This window comes from Heteronotia binoei, chromosome 1, assembly GCF_032191835.1.
Source record: "Heteronotia binoei isolate CCM8104 ecotype False Entrance Well chromosome 1, APGP_CSIRO_Hbin_v1, whole genome shotgun sequence".
NCBI lineage: Eukaryota > Metazoa > Chordata > Lepidosauria > Squamata > Gekkonidae > Heteronotia > Heteronotia binoei.
In genome coordinates this window covers 283,793,670-283,811,218 of record NC_083223.1, presented here as the reverse complement: position 1 = coordinate 283,811,218, position 17,549 = coordinate 283,793,670, and the positions used below count along the sequence as shown (strand labels likewise).

Genomic DNA, 17,549 nt, shown 5'->3' with positions numbered 1-17,549 from the left:
AAAGGGGGAAAAAAAACACATACACACAAGCATTTCCCCCGTCTCCACCCACACTGGAACCCTGTGACATTTCAGATCGGTTCTTCTCTTTGTAGAACAGAAGGCCTCCCCCCCGCCCCCCCCCCCCCCCCAAGACCCACTGCCAAAGGTCCCACCACCTGACCTTATGCCCCCCCCCCCCATTTTTGCAACGGGAAGATTTACTGCAGCATTAACAGTGTGCCAAAAACGCTAGAGGTGGGAAATGGTGGTCGAAAGGTGGAAAGAAAGCATAATTAAGCTGCTATTGGTGTGTTTTTCCTTGAACCAATTCAGCCCTGGGTAGCGTTCGATGGATTGCATTCCAGACAGCTGCCTCTTCTAGCAGTGGTGCTTTTTTCCCCCTGGGGAAGGGAAAAGGGCCACTCTTACCCAAAAGAAACCCTCCCCTACCCCACCCCCCACCCCTGGAAAAGCCATGCCATCTCCTTTCACCTTTCCTCGTCACTCCCACACAGTTTCAAGCGTCGTCGGCTCAGCAAAAGAGAGCCAGATTATTTCTACTCAGCAGAACAGAGGTAGTCTAGAAAAAAAAAATTGCTTTTGCACGGAAGGAAAGTTAAGTTCTCCAGAGATCGGAGAACCGTATGAAGATCGGTCTATTAGCAGCAAAGGGGCAGGGGGAAGAGGGCTCTTGGTGTCGGTGCGCTCACGGGCCCTCTTCAACCTTCCATTTCAAGTCCCGCTGCCGCAGTTTATTGCTTTCGTCCAAGCCCTGACTGGTCACTCTTGCAGCCCAAAATTCTGACTAAGCTAGAAGTCTTTTTTTTCTTTTTTCTTTTTGCACCCTAAGAAAAAAAATACGCACTGAAACCGGTTTACTCCTCCCCTCCCTCGACCCCCCTCAAGAACTTTAAAAAATATATAATTTCAAAAAGAATATCTCAAAGCCCAACTCATCTAAAAAGGCTAAAGCCAGCGGTGACAGGAGACCAGAGGATTGTGGAAAGGGGGGAGGGAAGCTGTTACAGCAACGGGGGGGGGGGGGCGGGGGGGAGAAAAAGAGGAGCCCCAGTCCACTCAAAATCCAAGTTTAGCATCTAAGAGGGATGGAAAGAGATTAAAACATTTTAAACACAAAACTATCAATATTAATGAAATAGACAGCAGATTTCAAATAGTTTAAAAAAACAAAACTGTAAGGACTGTCGCTAGAATCCCTTTAGAACAAATTAAAAAAAAAACTCCCTCAAATTGGGGAAAGATCAGACTGATGGGGGGAGGGGGGGCGTGTCCCCCGTCTTTACGGATCCTTGGAATTCAAAGCTTTGGTCTAGGTGATTTGATCAGTTTGAGAGCCCCCCCTCCTCTCCCCGCTCTCGGTACCCTGTCCTAAGTTCAGCACCTGTAGCGTCCATCCATCTGTCCATCCCATCACCAGGAACATCTCCACACTTCTGGGAGGGGGGGCCTGGTGCCCCCACCCTGATAAGCAGCTCGCCTTCTCTCCCCCCTGCCCCCTTTCCCCCGGTGCTGGCCAGTCTTTCTCCTTCATGATGGCGGAGGGGAGGTGTTATTGCATTCCGTGGGTCCCAGGCGCTGGACACGCAGCTCGGCTCTTCTAAAACCTGTGACTCAAGGCGTCCGATCCCGTTCTTTGCGCCTCAGTTCCTCTTTGTAACAGGCAGGAGCAGAAGTTCCCGGTTTCTGGGTGTCCGTAAAAACTGCAGTTCGGCTGCTTGCACTTGGTCTGCTGCACACCGCAGAGCAGCCCGCGTCTTGCTGCCGTCCCCGTTGGCGCCCTTCGGGGGACTGCCGTTCTGGTCCGGGTCTTCTCGGTAGCCATTGACGTGCGGAACCAGCCCAGACGACCTGTTCGCAGTCCGATACCATGAAATTCGGCGGATTGTCCATCTCCGTGGGAAGAGAAACCGCCCCAGGTGGGGAGGGCTGCCTTGGTAAGGGTGGGAGCGCCCCTGCGTGCAGTGCCTGGGGAGGGTGGCGTAAGGGGGGAGAGGGGCGCAGGGGCCGCCGGCCTACCTGCCTCCGACTGTCGTGGTAGCTGGGCGGGTGGCTACTTTCCACGTGGCTCACCATGGAAGGGCGGGGAATGGTGAAGACCCCTGAGTAACTGGAAGGGAAGCCGCCATCTTGGCCCCCACGGCTGCCAGATCCGGCCGCTGGATGCAGTAGGAGGGGAGGACCGGGGAAGAGGTGGGGTTCAGCAAAAACCTCCTCTCCTTTCAGGGGGTTCCCCTCTGAGTCCAGCTTCTTGGCCGCCAGGCCGTTCCCCAGCGCCTTCTTCTCGGCCTCCTTCTGCTTCTGCTCCGTGGCAAAGCGGTCTTCCGCGTCCGAGAGGTACCGCTGGATCATCTCCTCCTGGTACTGGTGCCGGTTGCTGGTCTTCAGCTGCCCGGCAAAGATGAACTTGCGCTCCCCTTGCATGGCCGCTCGCAGGTTGCTCAAGCTGGCGCGCACGTCGCTGCCATACTTGGAGGTGTCCGGCTGCTTCTCCAGGGAGGTTTTCCCCCGTTGCGCTGAGCTTCTCGGCTGGGCTGGCCGGATCCCCCGGCGACGTGTCCTCTTGGCTGCCTTTCCGGGCCTTGAGGGAGCCCTGCTGCTTCTTCTTCTCCGATCCGGCCCCTTGCCCGCTGCCGGCGGCCCCCCCCACGGGCACCTCGCTGTGCATCAAACCCCCCCATGTTCTTCTCAGCTTGCTGCCCAGTGTCTTGCCGAAGCTGCCCAGCTTGTTGGCCACCGAGTCGGCTCTTCTCTTGTCCTTGTCTCGGTCCCGCACCTTCTTCGGCTTCTCCTTGCCGCTGTTGCTGGCGGAGGCTGCTGCAGACCGACTCCTTGTCCGAATCTCCCGAGTCGGCCGCCGAGCGGGCCTCGTCTCCAGCAGAGGCCGTCGGAGATTTCCGGCTGGGCGAGAGGTGCCTAAACACAGAAGGAAGGATGAGGAAGCCCTTGATCCCCCCCAGGCTACAGCAACATTCAAAACAATCCCGCTTTCGTAGGGGTCCGTCGGCAGAGAAAGGCAGAATGCCGGACAGCAAGACAGCAGCTGAGGGAACGCTTGGTGGTGGGAAGCTCTGCCCAGGGAGAACATAAAAACATAAGAGAAGCCATGTTGGATCAGGCCAATGGCCCCTCCAGTCCGATACTCTGTGTCACACCGGGGCCGATACACACACACACACACTGTGGCTAATAGCCACTGATGGACCTCTGCTCCATATTTTATCTAAACCCCTCTTGAAGGTGCTATGCTTGTGGCCGTCACCACCTCCTGTGGCAGTGAATTCCACATGTTAATCACCCTTTGGGTGAAGAAGTACTTCCTTTTATCCGTTTTAACCTGTCTGCTCAGCAATTTCATCGAATGCCCATGAGTTCTCGTACTGTGAGAAAGGGAGGAAAGACCTTCTTCTCTACCTTCTCCATCCCATGCATAATCTTGTAAACCTCTACCATGTCACCCCACAGTCGACGTTTCTCCAAGCTGAACAGCTGCAAGCTAAAGAGCGACTCGGGAGAGCCGAGTGGGCACTGTCACGAGGCAAACTAGGCGAATGCCGGCCTTCTGGGGCACCAAATTGGGCACCCCCCTGTGTGATTCTGTGACATTATCAGTGCCGGGGTGGGGGGAGAAGTCAACCTTGCTTAGAGTGCCAGAAAGTCTGGGGCCAGCCCTACCTGGAGGAGATGGTGGAGCAGAGGGCAAAGGGAGGGCTGTGGGCTCAAATCCCCATTTCTGCCATGGAAGCTCATCAGGTGGCCTTGGGTCCGTCACAAGCTCTCAGCCTGGCCTACTTGCAGGGCTCTTGTATGAGAACGGAGAAGGGGAGACCAGGATTCGAAGGCCGCTTTACAAGATTTACGCTATTATGCATGGGATGGAGAAGGTGGAGAAAGAAGTCCTTTTCTCCCTTTCTCACAATACAAGAACTCGTGGGCATTCAATGAAATTGCTGAAGAGTCAGGTTAAAATGGATAAAAGGAAGTACTTCTTCAACCAAAGGGTGATTAACATGTGGAATTCACTGCCACAGGAGGTGGTGGCGGATGCAAGCATAGCCAGCTTCAAGAGGGGATTGGATAAAAATATGGAGCAGAGGTCCATCAGTGGCTATTAGCCACAGTGTATTGTTGATGCTCTGTATTCTTGTGCTTGGGCGGGGGGCACAGTGGGAGGGCTTCTAGCCCCTTTGGTGGACCTCCTGATGGCACCTACGTTTTTGGCTACTGTGTGAAACAGAGTGCTGGACTGGACGGGCCACTGGCCTGATCCAACAGGGCTTCTCTTCTGTTCTTATGTGACAGAGTGTTGGACTGGATGGGCCACTGGCCTGATCCAACATGGCTTCTCTTATGTTCTTATGTGGCACAGAGTGTTGGACTGGAGGGGCCACTGGCCTCATCCAACATGGCTTCTCTTATGTTCTTATGTGGCACAGAGTGTTGGACTGGAGGGGCCACTGGGCTGATCCAACATGGCTCCTCTTATGTTCTTATGTGACACAGAGTGTTGGACTGGAGGGGCCACTGGCCTCATCCAACATGGCTTCTCTTATGTTTCTTATGTGGCACAGAGTGTTGGACTGGAGCGGCCATTGACCAGATCCAACATGGCTTCTCTTATGTTCTTATGTGACACAGAGTGTTGGACTCGAGGGGGCCATTGGCCTGATCCAACATGGCTTCTCTTCTGTTCTTATGTGACCCAGGGTGTTGGACTGGAGGGGCCATTGGCCTGATCCAACATGGCTTCTCTTCTGTTCTTATGTGACCCAGAGTGTTGGACTGGAGGGGCCATTGGCCTGATCCAACATGGCTTCTCTTCTGTTCTTATGTGACCCAGGGTGTTGGACTGGAGGGGCCATTGGCCTGATCCAACATGGCTTCTCTTCTGTTCTTATGTGACCCAGAGTGTTGGACTGGAGGGGCCCCTGGCCTGATCCAACATAACTTCTCTTATGTTCTTATGTGACACAGAGTGTTGTGTTGGACTGGATGGGCCGTTGGCCTGATCCAACATGGCTTCTCTTATGTTCTTATGTGACACAGAGTGTTGGACTGGAGGGGCCACTGGCCTGATCCAACAGGGCTTCTCTTATGTTCTTATGTGACACAGAGTGTTGGACTGGATGGGCCGTTGGCCTGATCCAACATGGCTTCTCTTATGTTCTTATGTGACACAGAGTGTTGGGACTGGAGGGGCCACTGGCCTGATCCAACAGGGCTTCTCTTATGTTCTTATGTGACACAGAGTGTTGGACTGGAGGGGCCACTGGCCTCATCCAACATGGCTTCTCTTATGTTCTTATGTGGCACAGAGTGTTGGACTGGAGGGGCCACTGGGCTGATCCAACATGGCTCCTCTTATGTTCTTATGTGACACAGAGTGTTGGGACTGGAGGGGCCACTGGCCTCATCCAACATGGCTTCTCTTATGTTCTTATGTGGCACAGAGTGTTGGACTGGAGCGGCCATTGACCAGATCCAACATGGCTTCTCTTATGTTCTTATGTGACACAGAGTGTTGGACTCGAGGGGGCCATTGGCCTGATCCAACATGGCTTCTCTTCTGTTCTTATGTGACCCAGGGTGTTGGACTGGAGGGGCCATTGGCCTGATCCAACATGGCTTCTCTCTGTTCTTATGTGACCCAGAGTGTTGGACTGGAGGGGCCATTGCCTGATCCAACATGGCTTCTCTTCTGTTCTTATGTGACCCAGGGTGTTGGACTGGAGGGGCCATTGGCCTGATCCAACATGCTTCTCTTCTGTTCTTATGTGACCCAAGTGTTGGACTGGAGGGGCCCCTGGCCTGATCCAACATAACTTCTCTTATGTTCTTATGTGACACAGAGTGTTGGACTGGATGGGCCGTTGGCCTGATCCAACATGGCTTCTCTTATGTTCTTATGTGACACAGAGTGTTGGACTGGAGGGGCCACTGGCCTGATCCAACAGGGCTTCTCTTATGTTCTTATGTGACACAGAGTGTTGGACTGGATGGGCCGTTGGCCTGATCCAACATGGCTTCTCTTATGTTCTTATGTGACACAGAGTGTTGGACTGGAGGGGCCACTGGCCTGATCCAACAGGGCTTCTCTTATGTTCTTATGTGACACAGAGTGTTGGACTGGATGGGCCACTGGCCTGATCCAACATGGCTTCTCTTATGTTCTTATGTGACACAGAGTGTTGGACTGGAGGGGCCACTGGCCTGATCTAACATGGCTTCTCTTCTGTTCTTATGTGACACAGAGTGTTGGACTGGAGGGGCCACTGGCCTGATCCAACATGGCTTCTCTTCTGTTCTTATGTGACACAGAGTGTTGGACTGGAGGGGCCACTGGCCTGATCTAACATGGCTTCTCTTCTGTTCTTATGTGACACAGAGTGTTGGACTGGAGGGGCCATTGGCCTGATCCAACAGGGCTTCTCTTATGTTCTTATGTGACACAGAGTGTTGGACTGGAGGGGCCACTGGCCTGATCCAACATGGCTTCTCTTCTGTTCTTATGTGACACAGAGTGTTGGACTGGAGGGGCCACTGGCCTGATCTAACATGGCTTCTCTTCTGTTCTTATGTGACACAGAGTGTTGGACTGGAGGGGCCATTGGCCTGATCCAACAGGGCTTCTCTTATGTTCTTATGTGACACAGAGTGTTGGACTGGAGGGGCCACTGACTTGATCCAACATGGCTTCTCTTCTGTTCTTATGTGACACAGAGTGTTGGACTGGAGGGGCCACTGGCCTGATCCAACATGGCTTCTCTTATGTTCTTATGTGACACAGAGTGGTGGACTGGATTGTCCCTTGGCCTGATCCAACATGGCTTCTCTTCTGTTCTTATCCCAATAAATAAATACACGCAAATGCAATGCAGGGAAGGCTGTCGATCCCAGCCTGGGATACAGGAACCCTGGCTCCCAACCCACAGCCTGCCCTGGGGGCCCACGACACTCTCTCAGCGTCAACCAAAGGGGAAAGGACAGACAGTGGTACAAAGTAGCCTAGGAGAAGAGAAGAGAGCGAATGGGAGCCTCCGTGGACAGAAGCATTCTGCAGCTGGGCCTTCACTGTCCTACGCGGGGGGGTTGCCAGAGAGAGGCCCAGCAAGAGGACAGCAGTAGGCAAAAGCTGGCCGGCTGGAAGAGAGGCTGCCAACACTCCCCCCCCCCGCCCCCCCGGGAAGGTAAGGTCTCGAGGCTCCCCCTACCTGCGTCTCGCAGGGCAGAGCGATCCATGTCACGTTCATGTAGGCGTGCAGCAGCTGCAAGCTTGGCCTCCAAGGAGAGAGTCACGCTGGGGAGGCAGAAGGACAGAGCTCAGTCTCCAGGGCGCCTCCGCCGGATGTTTTATGGCCCTCGAGTGTGGCACGGGGGACCCACTCACCCCTCCACCCCCCCCCCCCAAAAAAAAAACCCCTCTGGAGATTGCAACCTCACCAAGCCTGCAGGCTTCTTCCTCTGGCCCCCGTGCCACAGATTAAGCCAGGGGTGGCCAAACTTGCTTTAATGTAAGAGGCACAGAGAATAAACATCAGGTATTTGAGAGCCACAAGACAGGAATGTCAGATGTCTGAGAACTGAGGGAGGGAGGGAGGGAGGGAGGGAGAGGGAGGGAGGGAGGGAGGAGGGAAGGAAGGAAGGAAGGAAGGAAGGAAGGAAGGAAGGAGAAGGAAGGAAGGAAGGAAGGAAGGAAGGAAGGAAGGAAGGAAGGAAGGAAGGAAGGGAAGGAAAGGAAGGAAAGGGAAGGAAGGAAGGAAGGAAGGAAGGAAGGAAGGAAGGAAGGAAGGAGCAAAAGGAAGGAAGGAAGGAAGGAAGGAAGGAAGGAAGGAAGGAAGGAAGGAAGGAAGGAAGGAAGGAAGGAAGGAAGGAAGGAAGGAAGGAAGGAAGGAAGGAAGGAAGGAAGGAAGGAAGGAGGGAAAGAGGGAAGATGGAGAGGGAGATGTGAAAAGAAAGCAACTTTACATGCATTCTCCAAGCTGCTGGCTAGCTTGGGCAAAGTGATTTAAAGAGACCTTTAATGGGGCAGTGGAGGCTTCAAGAGCCACACAATGTGTGTGAAAGAGGCCACATGTGGCTCCTGAGACACAGTTTGGCCACCCCTGGATTAACCCTTTGTCCTCAGCCCCTGGCCGGGAATCAACAACTTTCTACTTGCTGCCCATGACTATAGCTCTTTGGTTGACTTCAGCTCTGCCCCCCCCCCCCCCCGACTCTCCCCCAGTCACACAACTTGGCCCACTGCACACTGCTCCCCTGAACATCTGGAAATGCCCGTGCAAGCATCTGCACAGCGCTTCCAGCACCTTCCTCCAAGCACCACCCCCAAAAACCCTAGGACAGTGTAGCCCACCTTCCCCCATCTTCATTTCCTAACTCTCCGTGCTTCTTCCTGGCTCCTCCAGCTACAGAGCCCGGCATCCAATGCAGCATAAACGGAAGGAGCGCACCGCAGCCATCTCTCCAGCTCCCCGCCAGCCCCAGGAGATGCAAGCGGAAGGACCCAGCCCGGCCCTCTGCTCACCTGGCCAGTTTCGCGTTGTCGTGGTCATCTCTGCCCCACTCCCAGTCCTTCCCGGGGTCGACAGCAAAGTGGACCGGAAGGAGCTTGTGCTCGGAATCCGTCAGCGGGATCACAGCTGGGGAAGACGGAGGACGGAAACGGAAAAGCTCCTGAGCTGGGCAGGCTCAGTTGTGGGGATGGGGAGAAGGCAGCAGCCCAGAGCCGGGGGGAGGGGGGGAGAGCAGTTCCATCTAGGACTTAGGGGCATTGTTCCCTCTAAGCCAGGGGTGTCAAACATGTGGCCCGGAGGCCGAATCAGGCCCCTGGAGGTTTCCTATCAGGCCCCCAAGCACCTGGCTGCCATCTGCTTCCTTCTCCCTCTCCCCTGCTTCCTTCTGCATCACAGCTTGCTTTGCAAGGCTTGCTCAATCACACAGGAGCTACAGAGCACAGGGGAGAGGCAGTGCTTATTTTTCCACGCTCTCTCAATCGCACAGCAGAGCTACTGAGCCCAAGCCTCTCTCCCTTCTATTGGCTGAGGCCCCTCCCCTTCCTCATCCCCTGGGGAAGGAAAGAGTCAGAGCTTCCTTTGCCCAGTTCCCTTTTAAGACCAATGGGTGCTAATGTTTTTAAGCATGATTTAAGTTGTGTGTGTTTTTTTTAAAAAGCCTTTAATTGTGTTTGTCTGTGTCCTTTATAAAGTTTATGTCTCTGCTACCTAATCATTTTTGTCCTCGCTCAGGAAAAACAGGCCCAGAACAAACTAATGTATGCAGCAGCCAGATCGCTTGCTCAAAACTCTAATGCCAGGAGCTCACAAAGTAGAAATTTTGGCTCACAAGACCCTGCAGCTTAGAGGGAGCTTTGCTCAGGGCTCTCCTCCCCAGCAACAGTGACAGAGAAGGGTGGAGGAGAGTGAAAGGTCAGCTGGAGTCACCCCATCTCCATCCACACCATATGCTGTATACTGCACCTCAAAAAGGATATTATAGCATTGGAAAAAGTGCAGAAAAGGGCAACTAGAATGATTCAAGGGTTGGAACACTTTCCCTATAAAAAAAGGTTAAAACGCTTGGGGCTCTTTGGCTTGGAGAAACATCGACTTTGGGATGACAGGATAGAGGTTGACAAGATTACGCATGGGCTAGAGAAGGTAGAGAAAGAAGGACTTTTCTCCCTTTCTCACAATACGAAAACTCATGGGCATTCAATGCAATTGCTGAGCAGTCAGGTTAGAACGGATAAAAGGAAGTCCTTCACCCAAAGGGTGATTAACACATGGAATTCACTGCAACAGGAGGTGGTGGCGGCTACAAGCATAGCCAGCTTCAAGAGGGGATTGGATAAAAATATGGAGCAGAGGTCCATCAGTGGCTATTAGCCACAGAGTATTGTTGGAACTGTCTGGGGCAGTGATGCTCTGTATTCTTGGTGCTTTGGTGGGGGGGGGGGGCACAGTGGGAGGGCTTCTAGCCCCAATTGTGAACCTCCTGATGGCACTTGGATTTTTTGGCTACTACGTGACACGGAGTGTTGGACTGGATGGGTCATTGGCCTGATCCAATATGACTTCTCTTATGTTCTTATGTACTGAACCTCCCCCTTTGGTTCGACAGTTTCTTGGAAAGGTGCCCAAACCCAACCCAGGGGTCCTTCTTTGAAGGGCTTGCCTATGAAGAAAAAGAAGAATTGCAGATTTTTACCCCCGCCCTTCTCCCTGAATCAGAGACTCAGAGCGGTTCACTATCTCCTGTACCTTCTCCCCCCACAACAGACACCCTGTGAGGTGGGTGGGGCTGGAGAGGGCTCTCACATCAGCTGCCCTTTCAAGGACAACCTCTGCCAGAGCTCTGGCTGACCCAAGGCCATTCCAGCAGGAGCAAGTGAAGGAGTGGGGAATCAAACCCGGTTCTCCCAGATAAGAGAGCTCTGGCTGACCCAAGGCCATTCCAGCAGCTGCAAGTGGAGAAGTGGGGAACCAAACCCGGTTCTCCCAGATAAGAGTCCGCACACTTAACCACTACACCAAACTGGCTCTCTTTGGGACTCTCAGACCAGGGGCCCACCAGTTCTAGCCGCACATGGCTGGCAGCCTCAAGTCAGGAGGTGAACTGGAACCCCTGGACTGGGCAGAAAGGTGGCCCGGCCCCCTCCCGCTCCCCAGCATACCTTGCTCTTTGGCGGGGTCCTTCTGCTCCATGGACACCAGGGCAGAGAAGTGGGCCTGGTCATAGGCCAAGACCAAGGGGGAGCGGTGGCACTTGCCGGCTGGGACCTCCAAGGGCAGGTAGATGCCGCCAAAGGGTATCGGAGCAAATGCTGAAGGAGAGAAGCTCAGTTCAGATCCACAATCACAAGCCCCAGGCAGCCAACCAGAGAGGATGATACTGGATTTATATCCCGCCCTATATGATGAATCTCATAGTCTCAGTGGCCACGTTCTCCTTTACCTCCCCCCCGCCCCACAACAGACACCCTGTGAGGGAGATGGGGCTGAGAGAGCTCTAACAGAAGCTGCCCTTTCAAGGACAGCTCTGCCAGAGCTCTGGCTGACCCAAGGCCATTCCAGCAGGTGCAAGTGGAGGAGTGGGGAACCAAAGCCGCTTCTCCCAGATAAGAGAGCTCTGGCTGACCCAAGGCCATTCCAGCAGGTGCAAGTGGAGGAGTGGGGAATCAAACCCAGTTCTCCCAGATAAGAGAGCTCTGGCTGACCCAAGGCCATTCCAGCAGGTGCAAGTGGAGGAGTGGGGAATCAAACCCGGTTCTCCCAGATAAGAGAGCTCTGGCTGACCCAAGGCCATTCCAGCAGCTGCAAGTGGAGGAGTGGGGAATCCAACCCGGTTCTCCCAGATAAGAGAGCTATGGCTGACCCAAGGCCATTCCAGCAGGTGCAAGTGGAGGAGTGGGGAATCCAACCCGGTTCTCCCAGATAAGAGAGCTCTGGCTGACCCAAGGCCATTCCAGCAGGTGCAAGTGGAGGAGTGGGGAATCCAACCCGGTTCTCCCAGATAAGAGAGCTATGGCTGACCCAAGGCCATTCCAGCAGGTGCAAGTGGAGGAGTGGGGAATCAAACCCAGTTCTCCCAGATAAGAGAGCTCTGGCTGACCCAAGGCCATTCCAGCAGGTGCAAGTGGAGGAGTGGGGAATCCAACCCGGTTCTCCCAGAGAAGAGAGCTCTGGCTGACCCAAGGCCATTCCAGCAGGTGCAAGTGGAGGAGTGGGGAATCAAACCTGGTTCTCCCAGATAAGAGTCCTCGCACTTCTCCACTACACCAAACTGAGAATGCCCACTGCATTCTGCATGATTATCTGCTCAGGCCTGGACACCTAACCTGCCTCTGGGGATCTGAAGCAGTTAAATGCAAACAGAGGAAGCTGAAGCCTAACTATACTGACAGGAGGCTACCCCATGAGCTTCTGTATGAGTCACTGCTCTAGGCTGCCCTCCTTTCAGTCAGAAGAAATTAGCGCAACAGTGACGAGTCAGAGAACACAGGAAGCAACATCTTTTACTATTACAGAGCCCTGTGTCGCAGAGTGGTAAAGCTGCAGTACTGCAGTCCAAGCCCTGCTCACGACCTGAGTTTGAGACCAAGATCAGAGCTGCCCCCCATGGACAAAAGTGAACCGCTCTGACTCATACCTTCCCCTCCAGAATCCCGCAGCATGGTGTCTGCCACCACCACGATGGGTCTCTTGAGCACGTGAGCGAGGACAAAGACGTGGAACTCTTCCAGGCTCTCGTACACGGGCTCCTCAGACACTTCAACCCTGCACAGACAAAAAGGGAAATGCTTCTGAAACGCCTGAATATCGTGCCATTGGCTTCCTGTGGCAGCCCCCAGGCCTCTGCTATTCACCAGCAGAAACCGAACACGGGTATCAGCTATAAGAAGAACACCCAAATCCATCATGGCAGATAACTCACTGAAAATGTCAAGACAGTGTGCGATTGCAATAAAAAAGGCCAACGCCATGCTGGGAATTATTAGGAAGGGAATTGAAAACAAATCAGCCAGTATCATAATGCCCCTGTATAAATCGATGGTGCGGTCTCGTTTGGAGTACTGTGTGCAGTTCTGGTCGCCGCACCTCAAAAAGAATATTATACCATTGGAAAAAATGCAGAAAAGGGCAACTAGAATGATTAAAGGTTTGGAACACTTTCCCTATGAAGAAAGGTAAAAACGCTTGGGGCTCTTTAGCTTGGAGAAACGTCAACTGCGGGGTGACATGAGGGAGGTTTACAAGATTATGCATGGGATGGAGAAAGTAGAGAAAGAAGTACTTTTCTCCTTTTCTCACAATACGAGAACTCGTGGGCACTCAATGAAATTGCTGAGCAGTCAGGTTAGAACGGATAAACGGAAGTCCTTCTTCACCCAAAGGGTGATTAACACGTGGAATTCACTGCTGCAAGAGATAGCAGCAGCTACAGGCATAGCCAGCTTCAAGAGGGGATTGGATAAAAATATGGAGCAGAGGTCCATCAGTGGCTATTAGCCACAGAGTATTGTTGGAACTGTCTGGGGCAGTCTGGACCAGGGAGGGTCCATCTAGTCCAGCCTCCTGTCTCACAGAGTAGCCAATCAGTTCCTCTGGACGGCCAACAACAGGGCAGAGAGCCTGAGGCCTTCCCCTGAGAAGAACATCTGAAGAGCCCTGCTGGATCAGACCAGGAAGGGTCCATCTAGTCCAGCCTCCTGTCTCACACAGTGGCCAGTCCCTCTGGAGGGCCAACAACAGGGCAGAGAGGCCGAGGCCTTACCCTGTGAGGAACATCAGAAGAGCCCTGCTGGATCAGACCAGTGAGGGTCCATCTAGTCTAGCCTCCTGTCTCACACAGTGGCCAACCAGTTCCTCTGCAGGGCCAACAACAGGGCAAAGAGGCCGAGGCCTTCCCCTGAGAAGGACATCAGAAGAGCCCTGCTGGATCGGACCAGTGAGGGTCCATCTAGTCCAGCCTCCTGTCTCACACAGTGGCCAACCAGTTCCTCTGGAGGGCGAATAACAGGGCAGAGAGGCCAAGGCCTTCCCCTGAGAAGAACATCAGAAGAGCCCTGCTGGATCAGACCAGAGAGGGTCCATCTAGCCCAGCCTCCTGTCTCACACAGTCGCCAGCCAGTTCCTCTGGAGGGCGAATAACAGGGCAGAGAGGCCAAGGCCTTCCCCTGAGAAGAACATTAGAAGAGCCCTGCTGGATCAGACCAGGGAGGGTCCATCCCGTCCAGCCTCCTGTCTCACAAAGTGGCCAATCAGTTCCTCTGGGGGGCCAACAACAGGGCAGAGAGGTCGAGGTCTTCCCCTAATGTTGCCTCTTGGCTCTGTGATTCAGAGACTGGCTGCTTCTGAATGTGGAGGTTCCCTTCAGTTATCACCATGGCTAGTAGCTATTGATAGACTTGTCCTCCAAAAATCTACCTCATCCTCTTTTAAATCTGCCTGATCTTGTGGCCATCGTTACATCCTCTGGCAGCGAATTCCACATTTTAATCACTCTGCGCAAAGTCATGTTTCCTGGAGCAGGAGATCTGGCCACAGAACAAGGACATGCAAGAAGCCCTAGATGGGTCGCGCTTTGTTCCAGCACAGGACACTCCACCCAGCAGGCAACCCCCAGGAGGGGAGCCATCAGCCCGAGCTCCCCAGAGGGCAGCAGCAAGGAGGCAAAGGATCGCCCTGTCCCCCTGCTGACCCCTCAGCTGCCACCTGCAGAAGTGACGCACACGAGGAGAAAGAGAACGGTGCCACTCACCCGCCACAGTTGCCACCGTTGGTGCCGTAGTGCATCCGAGGCTCGCTGGACGCCAGCTTGATGAGCTCTTTCCACTCTTTTTGCCACTCCTCTTCTGTGTAAATGAGGCCAGACTGGGGCGGGGAGAACAGGAGAGAGGAATGAAAAGGGGGCAAAAAGAATTCAGCTGGTCCCAGGCTGGGAAGAAAGTGCCTTCCTGGCCTTTCAAATTGCCCACAGAATCATAGAGTTGGAAGGGACCTCTAGGGTCATCTAGTCCAACCCCCTGCACAATGCAGGAAATTCACAAACACCTCCCCCTAAATTCACAGGGTCTTCATTGCTGTCAGATGACCATCCAGCCTCTGTTTAAAAACCTCCAAGGAAGGAGATTCCACCACCTCCGAAGGAGGAAGTCTGTTCCACTGAGGAATCGCTTTTAACAGTCATAGAATCATAGAGTTGGAAGGTACCTGCAGGGTCATCTAGTCCAACCCCCTGCACAATGCAGGAAACCCACAAACACCTCCCCCCAAATTCACAGGATCCTCATTGCTGTCAGATGGCCATCCAGCCTCTGTTGAAAAACCTCCAAGGAAGGAGAGCCCACCACCTCCCGAGGAGGAAGCCTGTTCCACTGAGGAACCGCTCTTAACAGTCATAGAATCCTAGAGTTGGAAGGGACCTCCAGGGCCATCTAGTCCAACCCCCTGCACAAGGCAGGAAACTCACAAATCCCTTCCCCTAAATTCACAGGATCCTCATTGCTGTCAGATGGCCACCTAGCCTCTGTTTAAAACCTCCAAGGAAGGAGAGCCCACCACCTCCCAAGGAAGCCTGTTCCACTGAGGAACTGCTCTAACGGTCAGGAAATTCTTCCTAATGTTGAGCCGGAAACACTTTTGATTTAATTTCAACCCACTGGTTCTGGTCCTACCTTCTGGGGCCAAGGAAAACAATTCCACACCATCCTCTGGATCAAGGGTGGCCAAGGGTAGCTTTCCAGATGTTTTTTTTGCCTACAACTCCCAGCAACCCCAGCCATTGGCCATGCTGGCTGGGGCTGATGGGAGTTGTAGGCAAAAAACATCTGGAGACCTACCGTTGGCCACCCCTGCGCTATATGACAGCCCTTCAGATACCTGAAGATGGTGATCCTATCACCTCTCAGCCGCCTCCTCTCCAGGCTAAACATCCCCAGCTCCTTCAACCTTTCCTCATAGGACTTGGTCTCCAGACCCCTCACCATCTTCATTACCCTCCTCTGGACCCCTTCCAGCTCCTGCAGTTAACTGCTCAAAGGCGGCAGGAACGGCTTTGGGGCTGAAGCAAAATGCTCTTCTGGCCAAGGAGGCCAGGGCTGTCCCCAGGGGAACCCTGTGGCTGCCGTGGGCTTCTCCCCACCAGGCTGGGGGCTTCCACAAAGCAGCCCATTAGCCTGAAAGGACACAGAGCGAGTCAGAGTGCAGCTCTGAGGTGGGTTGCTCTGAAGAACACCCTCGGACCCAACTGAGTGGGAAACAGGCGTTGCCAGGACAGGACCAAGCAAGCCTCCTCTTGCTTTTACTGTCCACACCAGACACCCAAGGATCAGCTCTGCTCGTGCTCAACTGCTGGCACTTCTCTCGTGGGGCCAGGCAGCCACAAAGGGCCCGCCTCACCAGGAGCCCAGCCACCTTCATGTACACCTGTGGTGGGGTGGCCAAAAGGGAACTTTCACGTTCAGAGGCAGTTAAGCTCAGAATACCAGCATAAGGGGGAGGTCTCAGTCTTTACGCCCTCAGGCAACTGGCTGGCCCCTGTGTGAGAAAGGAGGCTGGACTGGATGGACCCTCAGTGGTGTGATCCAGCAGGGCTCTCCTGATGTCTCTTCTACGGGGAACATATATGAAGCTGCCTTCTACTGAAACAGACCCTCCTGGGTCCATCCAAGCCAGTCTTGTCTCTTCAGACTGGCAGTGGCTCTCCAGGGTCTCAAGCGGAGGTTATTGACCTTCTGCTTACCAAGCAGATGCTCTACCACTGAGCCACCGTCCCTCCCCAAAATACTTTCCAGGGTATTTTGCTTTGTATGTATCACAAAACCAAATGACAGAACATGTTAAGGAGGCCCTTCCCCCCCCCCCCTGTCCAGTGCCATTTCTGCATGTTCCCCTGACAGAAGAAGAAGAAGATGACGACTTGCAGATTTATACCCCGCCCTTCTCCCTGAATCAGAGACTCAGAGTGGCTTACAATCTCCTTTCCCTTCCTCCCTCACAACAGACATCCTGTGAGGTGGGTGGGGCTGAGAGAGCTCTTACAGCAGCTGCCCTTTCAAGGACACCTCTGTGAGAGCTACAGCTGCCCCAAGGCTATTCCAGCAGGTGCAAGTGGAGGAGTGGGGAATCAAACCCGGTTCTCCCAGATAAGAGTCCGCACACTTAACCACTACACCAAACTGGCTCCAAACCTTGATAAAGCAACAGACAGGGATGAACACAGGGATGTGAGAATCCACTCCTCTTGGAGGACGCAGTGCGGGCGGGACAGCCGTTTGCAGAGCTCCAGAACCACCCACCGCTCTCCTGCCAGGCCTTGGGGGATCAGCTGAGCCAGAGGAAGCCTCTTATTGGTCTCAGAGGCAGAGCAGCCCCTCCCCACGCCCCACCCCTGCCCCAGCCTGACCTCTTTGTTTTGCTGGGTCTGCTGCCACCTCCAGCGCCGTCGGAGGGCTTCCCTTCCCAGACCTTTATCCATGAGGGCGTAAAGAGATTTGCGGAGCATCAGATCCCGGTCATGGAAGCCCCACATACCTGTGGGCACATGCACAAAGGACGTTCTTAAGGGCACTTTTAGACCTTGTGTATCTTTTCAGAAATCAACGTATCTAATTCTCAACGGTGCCCTTTCTGCAGATACTTAAATATGGAGACTGGAGCCATGAAGACAGATCTTTCTACACAGCTAGTGTAGAACACACCCAGTTTGCAGAAAATCCTGAAAGTCTAAAACATCATACTAGACAATAGGCAGTGCATCCTATCAGTGGCTAATGCGGGGGTTGCTAGGCAATCATACAATACTGGCAGTCTCCAAGCCTTGGTTTCTGTCCGTCAAAGGCAAGAGGGAGCAGCAGGGACCTTTCTGGGGCTCCTTTGGTCCTTGAGGAAGGGCTCATCATGGCCAGGCCTAGCACCAGCCACTGAGTGACTTCCTACCATGGAACTGGCATGACTCAGCGAGGCCTGGCTCCTTGCTGCTGCTCAACAGAGGCCACCTCACAAAAGACAGTGAGGTGTACTGGGTCAAGTTTCAGACTGGGAGACCCG

General features: G+C 53.8%; 1 protein-coding gene across 1 annotated transcript in view; it reads right to left on the bottom strand.

The window, feature by feature from the left end:
* Positions 1–1,600: 1,600 nt before the first annotated feature.
* The window catches only part of OTUD7B (OTU deubiquitinase 7B), a 28,327-nt gene continuing 12,378 nt past the window's right edge, over positions 1,601–17,549 (bottom strand). The window contains 19 exon segments of the mRNA XM_060256611.1: positions 1,601–1,623; positions 1,626–1,662; positions 1,664–1,750; positions 1,752–1,853; positions 1,855–1,905; positions 1,908–2,015; positions 2,017–2,126; positions 2,129–2,207; positions 2,209–2,511; positions 2,513–2,812; positions 2,814–2,894; positions 2,896–2,916; positions 7,212–7,271; positions 7,273–7,297; positions 8,525–8,639; positions 10,673–10,822; positions 12,148–12,275; positions 14,260–14,372; positions 16,906–17,033. Of these exon segments, the coding sequence (XP_060112594.1) occupies positions 1,601–1,623; positions 1,626–1,662; positions 1,664–1,750; positions 1,752–1,853; positions 1,855–1,905; positions 1,908–2,015; positions 2,017–2,126; positions 2,129–2,207; positions 2,209–2,511; positions 2,513–2,812; positions 2,814–2,894; positions 2,896–2,916; positions 7,212–7,271; positions 7,273–7,297; positions 8,525–8,639; positions 10,673–10,822; positions 12,148–12,275; positions 14,260–14,372; positions 16,906–17,033 (2,021 nt within the window).